The 21,361-nt window shown below is 41.3% G+C and overlaps 1 protein-coding gene across 1 annotated transcript in view; it reads left to right on the forward strand.

Moving 5' to 3' along the window:
- The window catches only part of LOC124556419 (dynein axonemal heavy chain 5), an 876,134-nt gene that overhangs the window by 497,174 nt on the left and 357,599 nt on the right, over positions 1-21,361 (forward strand). The window contains exons 40-43 of the mRNA XM_047130377.1: positions 5,854-6,011; positions 12,886-13,004; positions 18,268-18,395; positions 20,656-20,852. Of these exons, the coding sequence (XP_046986333.1) occupies positions 5,854-6,011; positions 12,886-13,004; positions 18,268-18,395; positions 20,656-20,852 (602 nt within the window). The remainder of the gene's footprint in view (positions 1-5,853; positions 6,012-12,885; positions 13,005-18,267; positions 18,396-20,655; positions 20,853-21,361) is intronic.

Consider the following 21,361-nt stretch of genomic DNA (forward strand, 5'->3'; position numbering starts at 1 on the left):
ACTATAGATCCTTCAATAAAGCGGTAAATAAAAATGTTGTAACTGTTATTCATGTATCAAAAAACTCAACTCTACGTGCTTCCACTTCTTGAAATACTTATTTCAATATGTCTGAACGTTTATGAAATACGAGTATCACTTGTGTCGCGTTAAGTATATTTTACATTGCGTGCAAGTGCTTTTAATTGAAATTCTCCACCGCTTCTACTTAATTGAGAGGCAAATAATCAATATTGTTGTGTATCGGAAATTAATTTAAACTGTTTTTGAAGGAAGGAAGCAAAGACTTTGTTCTCCAGTTGAAGACGAGCCCGTTATAGACGGAACTTTAGTTCGAATTGGAGGACGGATGGAAAATGAAATGGGCCGTGGTTTAGGAATCATCGCGGGATTCTCCTTAAGTAATTTAGGGAAATCTCGGTAAATCTAAATCTATGTGACCAGTGGGGTATTTGAACCGCCGTCCTCACAAATTTCACTACAGTGCTACCTTGCTCACTATTTACTTTGAAAACGTTTGTGTTAAACCAGTCGGAAGATGACCAATAGAAACTTTTGTGGAGTGTTACTAACATTCCCGTTTTTGTTAAGAGAGTAGAAGTACAGTATAACTTCACTAATCCGTCCCCTACAAGACCGGGAGAATCGTCGGTACGCAAAAATGTCGGATTGTCAGAGAAACACTTACTGATGCATAACATTACAATATAGTACAGTAGAACTTAAATTTTCAGCTGGAAATACTATCCGAAATATTGTTCCATATTAAAACAGTAACAAAACAGAAAGAAAATACTAACACACTAATAAATTTTTCACGAACGTATATGTACGTGTACTGTAAACACCAGAGTTTCTCCTGGCGTATACAATTTTCAAACAACTTACGGGAATTCAGCCAGGCAGTATTAACAGCGACCGCCGATATTTCGGCGGGAGCACACCCCGCCATTTTCAAAACAAACTGCAACGGACAGGCGATGTACAGGCAGTTTGAAAACCTCGGTTCTCGGACTAATGCAGGAAAGATAACATAACAAACACTGAACACTAGTGCCACCAAAGATGACCAAAGTCAGAGATATCGATAGTGAGACTACGAACTAGCAGGTGAGGTGCTCGGTGTGAACATCATATCAGGAACTCAGCTGATTTCATACCTCGTTTGGACCGACTGCGGTTGAATGACTCTGATATTTTAGTAAGTTCTGATATGGTCTCTCTCTTCACTCGTGTTCCTATGTTTGATTCGTTGCGGTTAATTGAGGCTAGGTTTGGTGCCGAATTAACCAATCTCTTTCGTCATGTGCTGACATCCACATACTTTTTGTCCAATGACCAGTATTACGAACAGATAGATGGAGTTGTAGTGAGTATTCCGTTGTCTCCTGTGATCGCAAATTTGTATATGGAAGACTTCGAGGAACGTGCATTGGAATCGGCGCCTTTGAAACCCACCTGTTTCTTCAGATATGTTGATAATAAAAAATGGTTCAAATGGCTCTGAGCACTATGGGACTCAACATCTTAGGTCATAAGTCCCCTAGAACTTAAAACTACTTAAACCTAACTAACCTAAGGACATCACACACACACCCATGCCCGAGGCAGGATTCGAACCTGCGACCGTAGCAGTCCCGCGGTTCCGGACTGCAGCGCCAGAACCGCTAGACCACCGCGGCCGGCTGTTGATAATACCTCTGTTGTTTGGTCTCATGGTAGGGAGAATTTGAATGCCTTTCTATAACATCTGAAGCCGATCCATCCGAACATACGTCTTACGATGGAGGTGGAAGAGGGTGGTTGCCTTCGTTTTCTTGACGTTTTGTTTAGGAGAAAGGATGATGGATCATTAGAACATTCAGTTTATAGGAAACGTACTCACACTGACTTGTATTTACAGGCTAATAGTTGTCACTATGCGTCTCAGCGTGAACGGGTTCAAATGGTTCAAATGGCTCTGAGCACTATGGGACTTAACATCTGAGGTCATCAGTCCCCTAGAACTTAGAACTACTTAAACCTAACTAACCTAAGGACATCACACACATCCATGCCCGAGGCAGGATTCGAACCTGCGACCGTAGCGGTCGCGCGGTTCCAGACTGAAGCGCCTAGAACCGCTCGGCCACTCTGGCCGGCCTTGAAGGGGTACTTCGTACCTTGGTACACAGGACACAAATTTCCGACACTGAGACTTTGCCAGCTGAGCTGTCCCACCTTGAAGCTACGTTTCGTCAAAATGGTTATAGTGAAAAACAGATTGTACGTGCATTGCGCTATCGACCTACTGTGCATTGGGTGATTGATGATAATACTGAGTCGACACCTAAGTCTACTGCCTTTTTGCCTTACGTAGGAAGCACTTCCAACAGGTTCGGTCGTATTTTACGTAAAAACGATGTGAAATATGTTTTCCGACCTCCAACTAAAATTAGAGTGCTTTTGGGTTCGGTTAAGGATGATCTTGGTTTGCGTAAGGGGGGTACATATCGCATTCCTTGTAGCTGTGGCATGGCATATATTGGTCAAACTATCAGCACCATGGAGGATCGATGTACTGAGCATAAACGGCACACACGATTACAGCAGCCAAGTAGATCTGCCATGCCGAACATTGCTTGGATACTGGCCACCCTATGTTATACAACAACACCGAGATATTGGCATGCACATCCAGCTAGAGAAATCTTGTAAACAGGGATGGAGGTTTTTGTTCAAACTCTGTTTGGAATCCTGCTCTCTCCCTTGTCAAAAAACAGAGGGACGGAGTCAACGTTACCTTACCTGCTAGTTCGTAATCTCACTATCGATATCTCTGACTTTGGTCATCTTTGGTGGCACTGGTCTTTAGTGTGTCACCTTTCCTGCATTCGTTCGAGAACCGAGGTTTTAAATTTGCCTGTACATCGCCTGTCCGTTGCAGTTTGCCTTGAAAATGGCGGGGTTTGCTCCCGCCGAAATATCGGCGGTCGCTCTTAATACTACCTGGCTGAATTCCCGTAAGTTGTTTGAAAAATGTACTGTAAAATACGTCTGTATCGTACGGTAAGATACTGGTACAATGAGTGAAAGTTTAACATCTGCACATACGTTAATACAATAACGCACTGACACACAACTGATATGCACTGTTTAAAAGATGAGAAATCACACGGTAAAAAAAAATGTTCTGTTCTTAAGCGGGACGAAAAATGTCTTCAATGTTCTTTTGCTTAGCAGACGACGGCCTTGGTTTTGCCGCAATGTTCCGCCATTCCCTGAACCACAAAATGTCTGCTGGGGTAGACGTGGAGCTTTGTACAATGTACTGAAAGGCTATATCAAACGTATTGTCTTCGATGTCATTATCTTTTTCGTTCTCACGACTTGTTCAAGTTACAGCGTCAATGATTTGCTTAGCTAATTGTGCTTTCGTTGTACAGTCAATGTCAACTGTACTGACACAGTTACTCATGTGACTGGGCTCAACTCCGGTTCTAAATACAATGTCACATGTTTTCGTTTAGTTGGTGCTATAAATTAATTGTACACACTCTAAGAAGTGCGCTGTCAGTAATTTATAAAACAAATGCGTGCACAATCACACTTAAGCTGAGCGAACTATCGTATGTACAACCGTCGACTGTCTAGTGATCCATATTACAGACGAAGAGTCATCGACAAGTCCAGCGGCCCGTGTATGTAAACACCAGAAATGGGATTGTCGGAGTAAGAGAGGAGTCGGATCATCAGAAGCCAGATTAGCCAGGTTCTACTTTACGTTGTCTGTACAGGCCGAAGGGAAAAAAATATAATATTGTTGGTCGGTGTGGCGATATGTTAACGGAGTGGTACATAATCGATCAACTGTCATCTGCACACAATATTTCCGCGGTCCATATGGCCGCCATCAACAGGTGAATAAAACTAAGCCGTTTTCGCCGATAAATGATCCAAACCGTGAACGACGGAACCTTTATATGGAGCGAAAATGCGGAAGCGCATGCGCTGAGGTAACGCTCAAGCGCTGAAAAGTTGCTGTTGCCCCCTGGCGCAGAAAGAGTTGAGATGCTCCAGTGGTGAATACTGTCGGAAAACGATCTATCCTTAAAAATTAATACTCGTAGCCGGCCGATTCAGATGCTGTTGTTCCTTTACACCTGATAAAACAGGATTCCAATTTTTACTTGGCGGGTATCCTTTATCACCGTTAATGATATTATCTGTTAGTCTGATTTCGACAGATTCTTTTAAAACACAATCCTAGTGAGGCGAGGCGTTTTCAACCACTTGTGTCTCATTGTATAGCGTCCTATGTCCCTCTGTAAGACAGTGCTCAGCCACGCAAATTAGTCACGTTGAAATAATCGCGTATGGCGATGACGTTGAACACATCTGTCATTGACGGCACGAAGAGTTGGGCCAATGTACATTTTACCGCATTCACAATCTGTTTCGTAAACACCTGGCTTCCTCAAACCTAAATCATCCTTAACGGAGCCAAGAAGTGCTCTAACCTTAGCTGGTGGACGGAATACACATCCGATTTCACGTTTCTTCAAAACGCTAGCTATCTTGGCAGACACGTTTCCGGCATATGGAAGAAAGCCACAGAACTAAGTGTTTTCAACTGTTTAAGGTAATGGTCCAAATTCAAATATACGTCGAATCTGTCTGTCCGTATAGTCGTTATGATTAAACTAGTCCTTAACATGTTGCAGCTCTTGTGGTAAATTCTCAGCATCCGAGATATGCATATGCATAATATTTGTTGAATGAAGTTGCAATGTCTATATAACAAAGCTATTGACATGACGGCCTCTAATGGTAAGTTCCAGGTGTCGAGTAAGTGTTTATTGCTGGCTGACATGTGCATGCTACAAATATATAACAAAATTTACTTTTCCAAAACAAGGCTAGTGTCACGCAACGCACAGAGACTGGTAAATAATGGAACGGATGCACTTCTTTTTAAATACGCTACTGTAGTCACATTCCACACTTTCATCTCTTACGTTGTCATGTACTATACTGGAAAAAATGAGATTTTCGGGACCTTTCCTAATGTTGAAACAGACATTCAATCACGACTATTACACAGTGATATTACCTCCACAGCAACACGATGTTAATGTTGCGCTATGGTATAATGTTAGCACACTAAACTCTTAGCCTACTCTGTGTTAAAACTGAAAGCAATTATACTGAAGCACTAGCTATCATCTCGTGAATAATTACTCCTCCTTTGAAATCAGATGCATGGAAGTAATAAGCTTCGACATATTTGCTCTACTTTACAATAGTGGTCAACTATATTATTCTTGAAACTCTTAGATAACAGTATATATCAACTATTTAACTAAATTTATTATTCAGGAATTTATTCTGGTTTAGAATTGTGCCTAGGTCTAGGAATCAATCGGTATCTGTTGTGTCAAAGCAGTACGATCATCTATTTATTTTTATATAGATTCCCATCATTCAAAATGACTGACACTGTTCTCTTTTATGGTTGATACATGAACCTCTGCACCGCTAGATCCATATTTTTTATGCGTATGTCCGCGTCTGACTTTTCTTTATTTCTACACAACAAAGTGCACACCTCAGTTATTACCTTGACATAGTGACTGGGGATTTATCCCTCGAAAATACCCACTTGACTTCTCTCTTCTACATCTGTACCTTTAATTGCCAAAGCCCAGGAAGTTATCAATGAAACAGAAAGTTTCATAGATCTCCTTCAGTTGTGACAACATTACTGAAGCAAAAACCATAAAATAAGTTAGAGATAAAACACAGTTGTGTTAGCATCACATCCTGTATAAAATCCAGTTGTCAAACGCAACAATCCTATGTTGGTTTTTGCAGACGAAGACGAGCCGCTGTTCATCTCTCTGGTAGCGGACTTGTTCCCCAACCAAGCGCTTGAGAAGACGTCGTACCCGGATCTCGAAAGCGCGATTGCCGAGCAGGTAGAGGAAGCTGGACTCATTTTCCATCCACCTTGGGTTCTCAAGCTCATACAGGTATATCTCCTAACAAACTGCACTGTTGGCATCAGTCCATTGCATTTCATTTGCATCCGTCTGAGAAAATGCCTGTTACAAGCATTGTTACATAGAATTGTTAACACTGTACCTTTCGGGGGATTATATTTATCATTTCTGGCGAACTCAACATGTAACGTATTTGCAATTAATATCTGATGTTTGTTGTGTACCAGCGAGTGTTGGTTCTGCGTAATGCTAAGCCTTGTTTCGACGTTTTTATGATATAGAACGAAAATTTTGTAGGTTCCAAGAGCAATACTTTTTTTTAAAATTTTTGACAAGATAAAAACAATTCATGCAATACAGATTTTTGCATACATTAAGTATTTCACAAGAACAAACAGTGTCAGGTTCATCCAGAATGGCTTCTTCAGGAAATGAGAGCAATGAACTTCTAGCATTTTTCGCTACTTCAGCTCCTGTATCAATACACTGGACACAAAATTTTACAACAGCTTCAAATTTTTCACCTATTAGCAAATTCAAATTAGCCATGTGACATTAAATCATTATTGATATTTAAGAAACATGAACATCTATGAGACTGATCTTTAAAAGAAACTATGGCGACAATACCCTGCCAAGTAGTAATTAGGGACTAAAATCAAATTTAAGTGACATATATGGACCTTCACAAACTTAGAAACGATGAAGAAGACCACAACTTTTAAGGGTAAAGAACAATATGCATATGTAAATCGCCAAACTGTTAGAGAAGGAACGGCACAGCAAGAACGCCACCTAGTTTGGTTACATTAAGCAATGATACCCGCCATGAACCATGGACCTGGCCGTTGGTGGGGCGGCTTGCGTGCCTCAACGATACATATAGTCATACCGTAGGTACAACCACAACAGAGGGGTATCTGTTGAGAGGCCACACAAACGTATGGTTCCTAAGAGGAGCAGCAGCCTTTCCAGTAGTTGCAGTGGTAACAGTCTGGATAATTGACTAATCTGGCCTTGTAACTCCAAACAAAACGGTTTTGCTGTGTTGATACAGCGAACGGCTGAAAACAAAAGGAAACTACAGCCGTAACTTTTCCCGACGGCATGTACGTCTACTGTATGGTTAAATGAAGATGGCATGTTCTTGCTTAAATATTCTGGAGGTAAAATAGTCACTCATTCGGATCTCCGGGCGGGGATTACTCAGGTGGATATCGTTATCAGGAGAAACAAACCTGGCGTTCTACGTATCAGAGCGTGGAGTGTTAGATCCCTTAATCGGCCAGGTAGCTTACAAAATTTAAAGAGAGTAATGGATAGGTTGAAATTAGATATAGTGGGCATAAATGAACTTCGATGACAGGAGGAACAGAACGTCTGATCAGGTGACTACAGCGTTATAAATACAAAGTCAAATCGTGGTAAAGCAGGAGTGGGTTTAATAATGAATAAGAAAATAGGAGCGTGGAATGTCAGATCCCTTAATTGGGCAGGTAGGTTAGAAAATTTAAAAAGGGAAATGGATAGGTTAAAGTTAGATATAGTGGGAATTAGTGAAGTTCGGTGGAAGGAGGTTCAAAATGGCTCTGAGCACTATGGGACTTAACATCTAAGGTCATCAGTCCCCTAGAACTTAGAACTACTTAAACCTAACTAACCTAAGGACAGCACACAACACCCAGTCCTCACGAGGTAGAGAAAATCCCTGACCCCGCCGGGAATCGAACCCGGGAGTAGAAGGAGGAACAAGACTTCTGGTCAGGTGACTACAGGGCTATAAACACAAAATCAAATAGGGGTAATGCAGGAGTAGGTTTAATAATGAATAGGAAAATAGGAATGCGGGTAAGCTACTACAAACAGCATAGTGAACGCATTATTGTGGCCAAGATAGATACGAAGCCCACGCCTACTACAGTAGTACAAGTTTGTATGCCAACTAGCTCTGCTGATGACGAAGAAATTGAAGAAATGTATGATGAAATAAAAGAAATTATTCAGATTGTGAAGGGAGACGAAAATTTAATAGTCATGGGTGACTGGAATTCGGCAGTAGGAAAAGGGAGAGAAGGAAACATAGTAGGTGAATATGGATTGGAGGTAAGAAATGAAAGAGGAAGCCGCCTGGTAGAATTTTGCACAGAGCACAACTTAATCATAGCTAACACTTGGTTCAAGAATCATGAAAGAAGGTTGTATACATGGAAGAAGCCTGGAGATACTGACAGGTTTCAGATAGATTATATAATGGTAAGACAGAGATTTAGGAACCAGGTTTTAAATTGTAAGACATTTCCAGGGGCAGATGTGGATTATGACCACAATCTATTGGTTATGACTTGTAGATCAAAACTGAAGAAACTGAAAAATCTTGGAACTTAAAGAGATGGGATCTGGATAAACTGAAAGAACCAGAGGTTGTAGAGAGTTTCAGAGAGAGCATTAGGGAACAACTGACAGGAACGGGGGAAAGAAATAAAGAAGAAGAAGAATGGGTAGCTCTGAGGGATGAAGTAGTGAAGGCAGCAGAGGATCAAGTAGGTAAACAGACGAGGGCTAGTAGAAATCATTGGGTAACAGAAGAAATATTGAATTTAATTTATGAAAGGAGAAAATATAAAAATGCAGTAAATGAAGCAGGCAAAAAGGAATACAAACGTCTCAAAAATGAGATCGATAGCAAGTGCAAAATGGCTAAGCAGGCATGGCTAGAGGACAAACGTAAGGATGTAGAGGCTTATCTCACTAGGGGTAAGATAGATACTGCCTACAGGAAAATTAAAGAGACCTTTGCAGAGAAGAGAACTACTTGTATGAATATCAAGAGCTCAGGTGGATACCCAGTTCTAAGCAAAGAAGGGAAATCAGAAAGGTGGAAGGAGTATAAAGAGGGTCTGTACAAGGGTGATGTACTTGAGGACAATATTATGGAAATGGAAGAGGATGTAGATGAAGATGAAATGGGAGACATAATACTGCGTGAAGAGTTTGACAGTGCACTGAAAGACCTGAGTCGAAACAAGGCCCCGGGAGTAGACAACATTCCATTAGAACTACTGACAGCCTTGGGAGAGGCAGTCCAGACGAAACTCTACCATCTGGTGAGCAAGATGTATGAAACAGGCGAAATACCCCCAGACTTCAAGAAGAATATAAGCGCCGACCGTGGTGGCCGAGCGGTTCCAGGCACTTCAGTCCGGAACCGCGCGACTGCTACGGTTGCAGGTTCGAATCCTGCCTCGGGAATGGATGTGTGTGATGTCCTTAGGTTAGTTAGATTTAAGTAGTTCTAAGTTCTAGGGGACTGATGACCTAAGATGTTAAGTCCCATAGTGCTCAGAGCCATTTGATCCATTTTTGAACCAAGAATATAATAATTCCAATCCCAAAGAAAGCAGGTGTTGACAAATGTGAAAATTACCGAACTATCAGTTTAATAAGTCACGGCTGCAAAATACTAACGCGGACTCTTTAAAGACGAATGGAAAAACTAGTAGAAGCTGACCTCGGGGAAGATCAGTTTGGATTCTGTAGAAATGTTGGGACACGTGAGGCAATACTGACCCTACGACTTATCTTAGAAGCTAGATTAAGGAAAGGCAAACCTAAGTTTCTAGCATTTGTAGACTTGGAGAAAGCTTTTGACAATGTTGACTGGAATACGCTCTTTCAAATTCTGAAGGTGGCACGGGTAAAATACAGGGAGCGAAAGGCTATTTACAGTTTGTGCAGAAACCAGATGGCAGTTATAAAGAGTCGAGGGACATGAAAGGGAAGCAGTGGTTGGGAAGGGAGTGAGACAGGGTTGTAGTCTCTCCCCGATGTTATTCAATCTGTATATTGAGCAAGCAGTGAAGGAAACAAAAGAAAAATTCGGAGTAGGTATTAAAATCCATGGAGAAGAAATAAAAACTTTGAGGTTCGCCGATGACATTGTAATTCTGTCAGAGACAGCAAAGGACTTGGAAGAGCAGTTGTATGGAATGGACAGTGTTTTGAAAGGAGGATGTAAGATGAACATCAACAAAAACAAAACGAGGATAATGAAATATAGTCGAATTAAGTCGGGTGATGCTGAGGGAATTAGATTAGGAAATGAGACACTTAAAGTAGTAAAGGTGTTTTGCTGTTTGGGGAGAAAAATAACTGATGATGGTCGAAGTAGAGAGGATATCAAATGTAGACTGGCAATGGCAAGGAAAGCGTTTCTGAAAAAGAGAAATTTGTTAACTCCGAGTATAGATTTAAGTGTCAGGAAGTCATTTCTGAAAGTATTTGTATGGAGTGTAGCCATGTGTGGAAGTGAAACATGGACGATAAATAGTTTGGACAAGAAGAGAATAGAAGCTTTTGAAATGTGGTGCTACAGAAGAATGCTGAAGATTAGATGCGTAGATCACATAACTAATGAGGAAGTATTGAATAGGATTGGGGAGAAGAGAAGTTTGTGGCACAACTTGACTAGAAGAAGGGATCGGTTGGTAGGACATGTGTTGAGGCATCAAGGGACCACCAATTTAGTATTGGAGGGCAGCGTGGAGGGTAAAAATCGTGGAAGGAGACCAAGAGATGAATACACTAAGCAGATACAGAAGGATGTAGGTTGCAGTAGGTACTGGGAGATTGAAGAAGCTTGCACAGGGTAGAGTAGCATGGAGAGCTGCATCAAACCAGTCTCAGGACTGAAGACCACAACAACAACAACAACAAGAAAATAGGAATGCGGGTAAGGTACTACGAACAGCATAGTGAACGCATTATCGTAAACAGATAGACACGAAACCCACGCCTACCACAGTAGTACAAGTTTACATGCCAACTAGCTCCGCAGACGATGAAGAGATTGAAGTAATGTATGATGAGATAAAAGAAATTACTCAGATAGTTAAGGGAGACGAAAATTTAGTTGCGATGGGGACTGTTATTCGATAGTAGGAAAAGGAAGAGAAAGAAAATTAGTAGGTGAATAAGGGACTGAGTGAGAGGAATGAAAGAGGAAGCCGTCTGGTAGAATTTTGTACAGAATATAATTTAATCATCGCCAGCACCTGGTTTAAGGATCGTGGAAGAGGCATGGAGACACCAAAAGGTTTCAGACAGATTATGTGATGGTTAGACGGAGATTTAGACCAGATTTTAAATTGTAAAACATTTCCAGGGGCAGATGTAAACACTGACCACAATTTGTTGGTCATTAACTATAAATTAAAACTGAAGAAATCGGAGAGGGGTAGGAAATTGAGAAGATGGAACCTGGATAAGTGGGAAGTATGAGAGTTTGCTGGGAGTTTTAGAGGAAGCATTAGGCAATGGTTGACTAGAAGAGGGGAAAAGAATACAGTAGAAGACGGATGAGTAGCTTTAAGAGAGGAAAGAGTGAAGGCATCAGAGGATCAACTAGGTAAAAAGACAAGGTCTAGTAGAAATTCTTGGACAACACAAGAGATATTAAATTTAATTGATGAAAGGAAAAAAATTAAAAATGTAGCAGGTAAAAAGGAATACAGCCGTTTAAAAAATAAGATAGACGGAAGTGCAAAATTGCTAAGCAGGTATGACTAGAAGACAAAGATAAGGATATAGAAGCATATTTCACTAGGGAAATATTGATACCGCCTATAGGAAAATTAAAGAGGTCTTTGGGGAAAAGACTAGCAGTTGTACGAATATCAAGAGCTCAGTCCTAAGCAAAGAAGGGAAAACTGAAAGATGAAAGGAGTACTCAGAGTGCATATATATGGGAGATTAGTTTTGAAGCAATATTATAGAAGGGGAAGTCAACGTAGATGTAGATCAGATGGGAAACATAATACTCCGAGAAGAATCTGAAGGAACCCCGTGGATAGACGATATTTCGTCAGAAGTACTTATAGCCTTGGGAGAACCAGCCATGGTAAAGCTCTTCCACCTGGTGTGCAAGATGTATGAGACAGGTGAAATACCCTCAGACTTCAAGAATAATAATAATAATTATTATTATACAAATTCCAAAGAAAGCAGGTGCGAACAAGTGTGAATATTATCGAACTATCACGTTAACAAGTCATGGCTGAAAAATACTAAAACGAATTCATTGTAGAAGAATGGAAAAACTGGTAGAAGTCGACCTCGTGGAAGATCATTTTTGATTCCGGCGAGAAGTAGGAACACGTGAAGCGGTACTGATCCTATTCTTAGTCTTAACTTATTTCTTAAATTTCTGGCTCTGTTTCAATTGTAGATATGTACCTACATTTATTTTACCCTTGCTTCCAAAATCCGAGCTTCTGCACCATCTTACCTCGTCGTCGACGGAATTGTAAGATGGAAAGACGGAAAGACATAGTTTGCAGAATATACGCGTTCTTCAAACGGAAAGCATACGCATACGTGTACCGCAACTGTCGCTTGGAATCGTCAACAATGCAATCCCCGTCCCATCCCTGACAAGCGCGAACCGTCATCGTTCGTGGATCAGGCTATAGACGACCAGAAACAATGTTAGTGGGAAGGATAATTCTGAATAATTTGCTTAACGACAGATATAAATTTACAATGGAAATGGGCAACTATAATACACCATCCTTCATATTAACATTTAGTACGAGTAAAGGAGGCTCCGTTACGTCGGTATACAAAGTAGATTAATATTTACTTCAACAAGCAAGTAGTTTTCCAATAAGACAGATTATAATTTTATACTGTAGCAGTGACAGAACGTTTAAGGTGCATAACGATTGTTCTTATATAACAATTTTCTTCCAGCAGTCTCCATAACTGTATTTCGAGACAAGGAGCAGTCGCTATGTGCAATCATTTGCACCGCAGCAACATTGCACCATCTTCTCATCGCATCGCATCAAACGTTACTTTAACACATAAACATTCAAATAGCTATTTTTACTTTCTGTTTGCTGCGCAGTTGTACGAGACACAGCGGGTGCGCCACGGAATTATGACTCTGGGTCCAGCAGGGGCTGGCAAAACCGCATGCATACACACGCTGATGAAAGCGCTCACCGCCATGGGACAGTTTCACAGGTATTCCGCAGTTATTTTACACTTTTGCAGTAATATAATCATGAAAGACTGTATCCAAGCATTGACTCCCCGAGCGTGTAAATCACATCTCTCCAGCTGCATACGTAATCCAGTCACTGTCTACTCCCTCCGATTTTGCCGTTTCTTGTTTTCCGTTGCGCTGGTTCTTTATATTCTAAGTGACATGTGGGCGTTAGAGTGAGTGAGTGAGTGTGTGTGTGTGTGTGTGTGTGTGTGTGTATGAGTGAGTGAGTTCCTAAGGAAGCAAATAGCTGAGGTCATCGGTCCCTAGACTTACGCACTACTTAAACTAACTTAGGCTAAGAACAACACACACAGCCATGCCCGAGGGAGGACTCGGATCTCCGGCGGGAGGGACCGCGCAATCCGTGACAAGGCGCCTCAAACCGCTCGGCCACTCCGCGCGGCAGGCGTTGCGCTCAGGTTACGTTGGAGGCGCAAGTAGAGCGCAAGGCAAGACGTCGTAGAGGCACTTTATGTGCAGCTTCAGTGGGCAAACGTACGTTGGGACACTGTGCAGTGCTGCTACAGTTGGCCAATGAATAGGATACCCATAACCACTACTTCGAGTGTTTAAATGCACATTGTAAGGGAGAAAAGACACGATGCACCACGAAGTAAATATACGAATGGGATGGAAATTTACAGGTGTGATGTACATGTACATGAAAACAAATTAATAGAATTTCAGAAAATTTGGATGATTTATTCGAGAGAAAGAGCTCCACAAAAACTGAGCAAGTCAGTAACGCGTTGGTCCACCTCTAAGCCTTATGCAAGCAGTTATTCGGCTTGGCGTTGATTGATAGAGTTGTTGGATGTCCTCCTGAGGGATATCGTGACAAATTCTGTCCAATGGGTGGCCGTCAAAATCGCGAGCTGGTTGGAGGGCCCTGCCTATAATGTTCCAAACGTTCTCAATTGGAGACAGATTTGGCGACCTCGCTGGCCAAAGAAGTATTTGAGAAGCACGAAAACAATCAGTAGAAGCTCTCGCAGTGTGCAGATGGGCATTATCTTGCTGAAATGTAAGCCGAGTATGTCTTCCCGTGAAAGGTGACAAAACGAGGCGTGGAATGTCGTCGACGCACCGCTGCGCTGTAAGTGTGCCTGGATGACAACCAAAGGGTGTTGGTTCAAATGGCTCTGAGCACTATGGGACTTAACTGCAGTGGTCATCAGTCCCCTAGAACTTAGAGCTACTTAAACCTAACTAACCTAAGGACATCACACACATCCATGCCCGAGGCAGGATTCGAACCTGCGACCGTAGCGGTCGCGCGGTTCCAGACAGTAGCGCCTAGAACCGCTTGGCCACTCCGGCCGGCCCAAAGGGTGTCCTATGAAAAGAAATGGCACCCCAGATCATCACTTCTGGATGTCGGACCATTTGGCCAGTTGGACAATGTTTGGCACGACATCCAAAAACTGTGTCGCTAAATTTCATCCTGAATAACTGCTTGTATGAGGGCCAGAGGTGGACTCGCTTGTTCAATTTATGAAGCTCTTTCTCTTGAGTAAATAAGCCAGTTTTTCTGAAATTGTGATCATTTCTTTGTCTGCACAGGTACATCACATCTACTGATTTCCATCGCATTCAGGTAATTCCTTCGTGACGTGTCTCTTATTGTCTTAGAGTGTATTACTGTATCTCGGCGAAAGCTTAATGCTGCCAGTACTGCACATGCTCTCTGGTCGCTGCTATACGAGCAAACGATGCCACGTTCTTTTATTAAAACAGATTAGGATCAACAGCAGTGGTTTGTTCCACTAGCTCTGTCCTGAATACCGGGCTGCTCTCGTCACACAGAGCCTCGCCACAAGAACTAGTTCTGCAAGGTATGCAGGAGAGCTTCTGCGAAGTTTGGAAGGCAGGAGACGAGGTACTGGCGGAATTAGAGCTGTGAGGACGGGGCGTGAGTCGTGCTTGGGTAGCTCAGTTGGTAGAGCACTTGTCCGCGAAAGACAAAGGTACCGAGTTCGAGTCGCGGTCCGGCACACAGTTTTAATCTGCCAGGAAGTTTCATATCAGCGCAAACTCCGCTGCAGTGTGAAAATTTCATTCTGGAAACATCCCCTAGGCTGTGGCTAGCCATGTTTCCACAATATCCTTTCTTCCAGGAGTGCTAGTTCTGCAAGGTATACAGGAGAAAAAAAAAATGGTTCAAATGGCTCTGAGCACTATGGGACTTAACATCGATGGTCATCAGTCCCCTAGAACTTAGAACTACTTAAACCTAACTAACCTAAGGACATCACACAACACCCAGCCATCACGAGGCAGAGAAAATCCCTGACCCCGCCGGGAATCGAACCCGGGAACCCCGGGCGTGAGAAGCGAGAACGCTACCGCACGACCACGAGATGCGGGCTATACAGGAGAGCGTCTGCGAAGTTTGGAAGGTAGGAGACGAGGTACTGGCGGAATTAGAGCTATGAGGACGGGGCGTGAGTCGTGCTTGGGTAGCTCAGTTGGTAGAGCACTCACCATGAAGATAGTTCTGTAAAATTTTTTTCACAGTCTGTTGGTTGTGGCGGAATTTTAAGATGCACAGTTTCTATTATTTAGTGAAAACTTTCTCTGACTGAAAGAAGAAACACTGACATTGGAGGTAAAAGAGTATTAGAATTCATTGCTGCATTTATTCTCACAGAATCCCAAAATCTAGGTACTTACTTATGTCGGCACAGCTCGTGTTCACTAATCATGTGTCTACAACATGTAGAATTGTAAATCTGTTACTTGTCGAAACTGCGTGCTAGCACTTCATTTTTCCGTCGTTATGAACAATAGATGTGTTAATAGCAAACACCGTTGCAACATTGTTTTATTTAGCCTCGCTGCTTACGCTCATAGATACGTGCTAAGAAGAACACAATTCCATAGATATTAGCACGTAAATAATTGTTAGAGGTAGATAAGTTTGCCTTGGACGCCTGTGGAGTTCCTGATATACACGCTGCGTGGTCATCAGCGCAATTTACATAGAATTCTGGAAGCGTGACTCTTGCTTCATTGGGTGCTTTGCCCCATTTGCCATACGTTGCATGCCCCTTGCATGCTAGAGTTGTGCGACCATATAGCTGACACTTAACACAGCTCAGGAAGTTTGGGATACATGGCCGTACTTTCAGTCGGGGGAACATGCCTTATTATAATCTGCCAGATGCTGTGAATGGATTTAAATTTGAAAATAGATAGTAGTCAAGGCTGTTAGTGGTTACTGATATGTATAAACTATCGTTGGTTGTATGGTCATGAAACCAATAGCCAATATAAATAAACAAAAGGTTCTGAAAGTCAAAAGCTATAATAAATTATACTTCCCTACCACAACATGGTATTCCTCAACTTTTTGCTCTGAATTAATTTTTTTCTTGTTTAGCTGGAGTAACGTCCCACTTTTAAGTCGCTTCACTGATTTTAACGATATAGTTATGCATTCCAGTACGTTCTGAGTATAAAAGGGAGATACCCTTTCGACCGTCCTCTTTCTCTTCTAACAACAATAAATTCATTTTGATTCAGATTTACCCTGTTACCATCCATATTTCTCATCGTCACTGTTGACTGCTCAGGAGGACTAATCCGCAGAGCTGTCTATGGTGGTTGAATGGTCAGCCCGACCCACTGGAGGATTTTTTGTCTGTAATTCATTATCGCTCTCGGTCCTATGAGCCACTTAGAAAATAGGGGCCACCCAGACAGAGCTCCGCTAGCCTGGGAAAGCCTTGCAGCCTACAGGTGAGGTGCAGCAAGTTCCCCTGAGGTTACCTGCTAGCGATTGTTTCACGCCAGCAGCTAGCCATCACATTCGCTCGTAGCACATCTTGAGACTGTGGTTTCCCTATAGCAAAATATAAAAATAAAAAAACAGAAGTTTTTGCCATCCTCCAGATCCGGACCATCAGCCAAGATCGACGTTCTCTGGGACACACAAAGTTCCACCGGCGTACCGCACGGTAGTCGCTGGAGCATGCCCAGAGCTCACAGTTACAGATTATTGGCGGCGCTTACCACTTCCCAGCTCAACAAACCTGGGTTCGCGAAACCCGTACCCAGCCACTGAAGACTGAGCTCGCCATTTGCTACCACCCCGGAGGCACGAGTGGCTTATAGAAGATCACGGACGCGACGAGTAGACGGGTTATGAAAATGGGGTACTTTACTTTTGATGAGATGCCTGAAAGTCGCTCAATCCTCAGTCTCAATCAGTGTGTAGAGATTTGGAATCCTGGGTGTTGTGTGATGTCCTTAGGTTAGTTAGGTTTAAGTAGTTCTAAGTTCTAGGGGACTGATGACCATAGATGTTAAGTCCCATAGTGCTCAGAGCCATTTGAACCAATATCTGGAATCAATGGGACGTACAGTAAAATACGACCAAGGGGCATGTTTCAAATCCAAGTGTAAACCGAGTATGAAGCTGTCGTGAAATCTCAAACATACGTCTATTGGTGGACTTAACAGCTTACGTTGACGATGAAGCGTCGAGAAGGCGCTGAATCAGAATAAAAGAAGAAATCATATTAAGTAGGTTTCTTTCCCGACTCAGTACTTGGAATTCATACCCGTTTATTTCTTGAGCACTTGTTCTAGAGTCCTGAGCCTAACTTAAAAAGTATCTTAATTATGCTCCTTCTGCATAGACTTACAATAGCATTGTGCCAAAGAGGAGAATCACCATGTTGTCACACATTTAATTTCCACATTTTTATCGCTGTTACAAGTGTATAGGCTATAAGCTAAAAACAAGATTTCGATAAACAATGAAAACCTATGAAAGTCTCTATTAAATATATCATTTTATGTATTCGATCATATTAATTGTAATATACTATTCAGAGAATTGGAAAACATTATGTTACTTGATATTTTATTTTAATATATAAGCTTATTTCGGCTTTATTGCCTGCGTCGTAGATGGGCTCATGTCAACTCTGAGTAAACCATTGTGGCTGTCTATACCTGTAGAAAATATCTTTGAGTAGACAACTAGCTGTCAAACACGAATTTTTATAACTGTCAGGTAGTATTATAATATAATGATTATACATTTATGTTAAATTCATGAGTGTTTCAATATTGATACCAACGTCCAAAAATGTCGAAGTGAAAATAATAAAATGTAAGTAACAAACTAATTAGAACAATGTTCATTCCCCAATCAATATTGTCACACACGTTTTTTCAATACAAGTTGAGTTAAATATGTCTTGTAATTGATTATTTTTATCGATACAGGGAAATGCGGATGAACCCGAAAGCAATCACAGCCTCACAGATGTTTGGTCGCTTGGACGTAGCAACAAATGATTGGACAGATGGAATTTTTTCAGCAATGTGGCGGAAGACGCTTAAACTGAAAAAAGGTACGAAATTTCACTTTTCTTATTTTGCTACCAACGTGAGAGTTATACAGTCAGATTAGCATCGCTATGCAGTCGAAAGAGACAAAGTCAGTAGCTACTCGTGGAAAATATAAGAGTACATTAGTGCATTATTATCAGCGCAGATGAGTTTTAGATATTCAATAGACAAGGTGAAATAGAATCTATTCAGTTTTTCAGTTTCATTCCTCATAAATATGTCGATAAATGAGCTCCTCCGACTAGTAGACTCGAAAAGATTATAATGCTAACTTTCGATTCTCTAGCCAAATTGTTTGGAAAGGACCTACTCGCTTAAGTTTCCTAATGCTCAAGGCTAACATCTAGCACAAATCTCTATTTCTTGTTCAGAGGTTACGAGCCCTCTACACACGTATAACACGAACTCACATTTTAGGGCATGCGAGGAAACATGACCGCGTTATATATCAGTTAGACACTCGTCTGACATCAACTAGATTTCTGATAGTACAAAAAGAACTGATAAAAGTCATCAAATTTTAATATTAAATAAAGTTCTCATGGTTACATTATTGCCTTTGTTACTTAGCAACTGCAGCGTTCTTTCGTTTTTACTCAAGTTTTATATTATAAAACACGAAATTCCTTTCGACTTGTTCTCATTTTTCACCAATAATCCAACAACCCCGACAACACATGCACACGCACACACACACACACACACACACACACACACACACACACACACACACACACACCGTCCCATATCTGTCTACAGCTTGTATTTTACTAAATTTATTAAAGTACTGAGGTGGTTGGACTATTTTTCAGTGGAAATTATATTCTACTAGCATTACACAGGTATACTGAAAAGTACGTTTCATGGAGCATACTCGAAAATTTTGACGCATTTTGACATAGCTTAAATGTAAAACCTATTTTCTACGCAGTAAAATTACAATAATTTCTTAGCATAACTCTTTTATCCAGTGAGTCAAAAAGAGTATTTGTAGCAGTGAGACCGCTATCGCAAACACATCAACTTCTCTTATAAAAGGAAACCTAAGAATGTTAATATAGATCGCTCAAGTAAACTCACATGAAGGCAACTAGCTCTTACAAGGAAACAGCACCAACTATAAGGAGAAAAGTTCACTTGCAACACATCAGCCAAAAACAATCTATCCCGCTCTAAAATCGCGGCCATAAATTTGACTGTACGCGGCTATGGCCTTCTGAATGTCCATCTTTTAAACTTCGCGCGCCTCAGTTGTCACTCGCTCCGCCCCACTGCAGCTGCCTAATGCCCGAGCGCAAAGTACAGCACAGCGGAGTAAAACCAGAATCCCATTCACGATAATGTTGAAACTGTGGGAGGGGCTGGGGCAAATAGACACATCTGCCCAATGTGTTTTAAAATTTTGTTCGAGATCACGAGTTACTCTGAAATATTATGAAAGAAAATTAATGATTTTCAATTTACAATTTAATCATGCCAACCACGTTGAAGAAGCCCGTATCTCCAGTAAATGTACTTTACCCTAATTGTGTCAGCTTTAAAATCCAAAGAACATAACGCATAACAGCGATATTAATAATTAAATAGCTCTGCACCACTTCTTTAACGATAAACTAATTCCTTTCATTTATTTACGCTTCATTTTTGAATCTCACCATAAAAACGTTCAGAGCAAATAGATCCTTGGCAGCAGTAGAGGTTGGAGAACACGCGGATTAAAACAATGATCAAAGCTTGTTGTCAATGTAAAAACAGTATTTCACAAACCTCTTACTCACTCCAATATACGGTACTTCATGCTCGTCATTATACGGCTGCGGTGAGGTGGAGAAAGTGAAAATGTTATATGCACGTGTTTAATAGCTGTACATTCAAAAGCTCGTAACTGTGGACTGTCACAATCATGGGCCAAATTTTCGCTTGAGATAGATTGCTGGGACTGATAACTTGCAAGTGCGCTTTTTCCTCCTCAAAATATGGGATCCAGTTAGTGATGTTTCTTTGAGCTTCTTCCAACCTTTGTGCCTCGTATTATCACACAGTGGTGTTGGTCGGGATTACTTTTACGGTGCTCAGAGATTGGCCACTAGCGCCCAAAGTAAACAACTAAACTGAAATCCCAATTCTTTGCCCGCTTCTGTCTTCCCTTTCTTGCTTGTCCCGAACAGAGGAAGGTATTAGTAATTTGAGTCCTTCTACTACAGTTAATAATAATCTCTAACTTTTTATTTCATCACTTAAATATACATTTATTAATTCTAGGAGAATATGTTTGGATGGTGTTAGACGGGCCTGTTGACAGTATCTGGATAGAAAACTTGAATTCGGTCCTAGACGATAACAAGACACTTACACTCGCCAATGGGGACAGGCTTTCTATGGCGCCCACCTGCAAAGTGATATTTGAACCAGAAAACATTGATAATGCATCTCCAGCGACTGTGTCACGGAACGGGATGGTAAGTATACATATTTTGTCAGACGATATTACATTGAAAATATATTTTCATTGTTTATGTGTGTAAGATACTGCCGAAATTTCAAAACTGTGTTATAAAATGGAGACTCAGTGTAAATTATTAAGTAATGAAGTTTTCTGTCTCCATACCTTCCTGGTATCACTCCATCACGAAATTAGAAAAGAATTGTTTCCGTGCTTCGTATCATTCATACGTAAGGAATTAGTGAAAGCAGCAACGTCTAAGCGGTAGAAGTAACGTCTTCAAGAACTTTCCATTCAGAACTTATCTTTTCTGAATTCGGGTGAAGAAACTTCACACAACCATACTTTCCTCTAGAAGCCGGTATCCTGTGATTTTATTGTTATTATTATATACTTTCACGGCCTCATTGGGCCTCTTTTGTCAATCATTTGCTAATCGTTTCCTTTGATAAGAGCATGGTTCAAGCCTTCCAAATTGCCCAATATCGTTTCGTTCGTGCTGACCTTTGGTGTCTTTCCTCATCT

The sequence above is a fragment of the Schistocerca americana genome, chromosome X, assembly GCF_021461395.2.
Source record: "Schistocerca americana isolate TAMUIC-IGC-003095 chromosome X, iqSchAmer2.1, whole genome shotgun sequence".
Classification (NCBI taxonomy): Eukaryota; Metazoa; Arthropoda; class Insecta; order Orthoptera; family Acrididae; genus Schistocerca; species Schistocerca americana.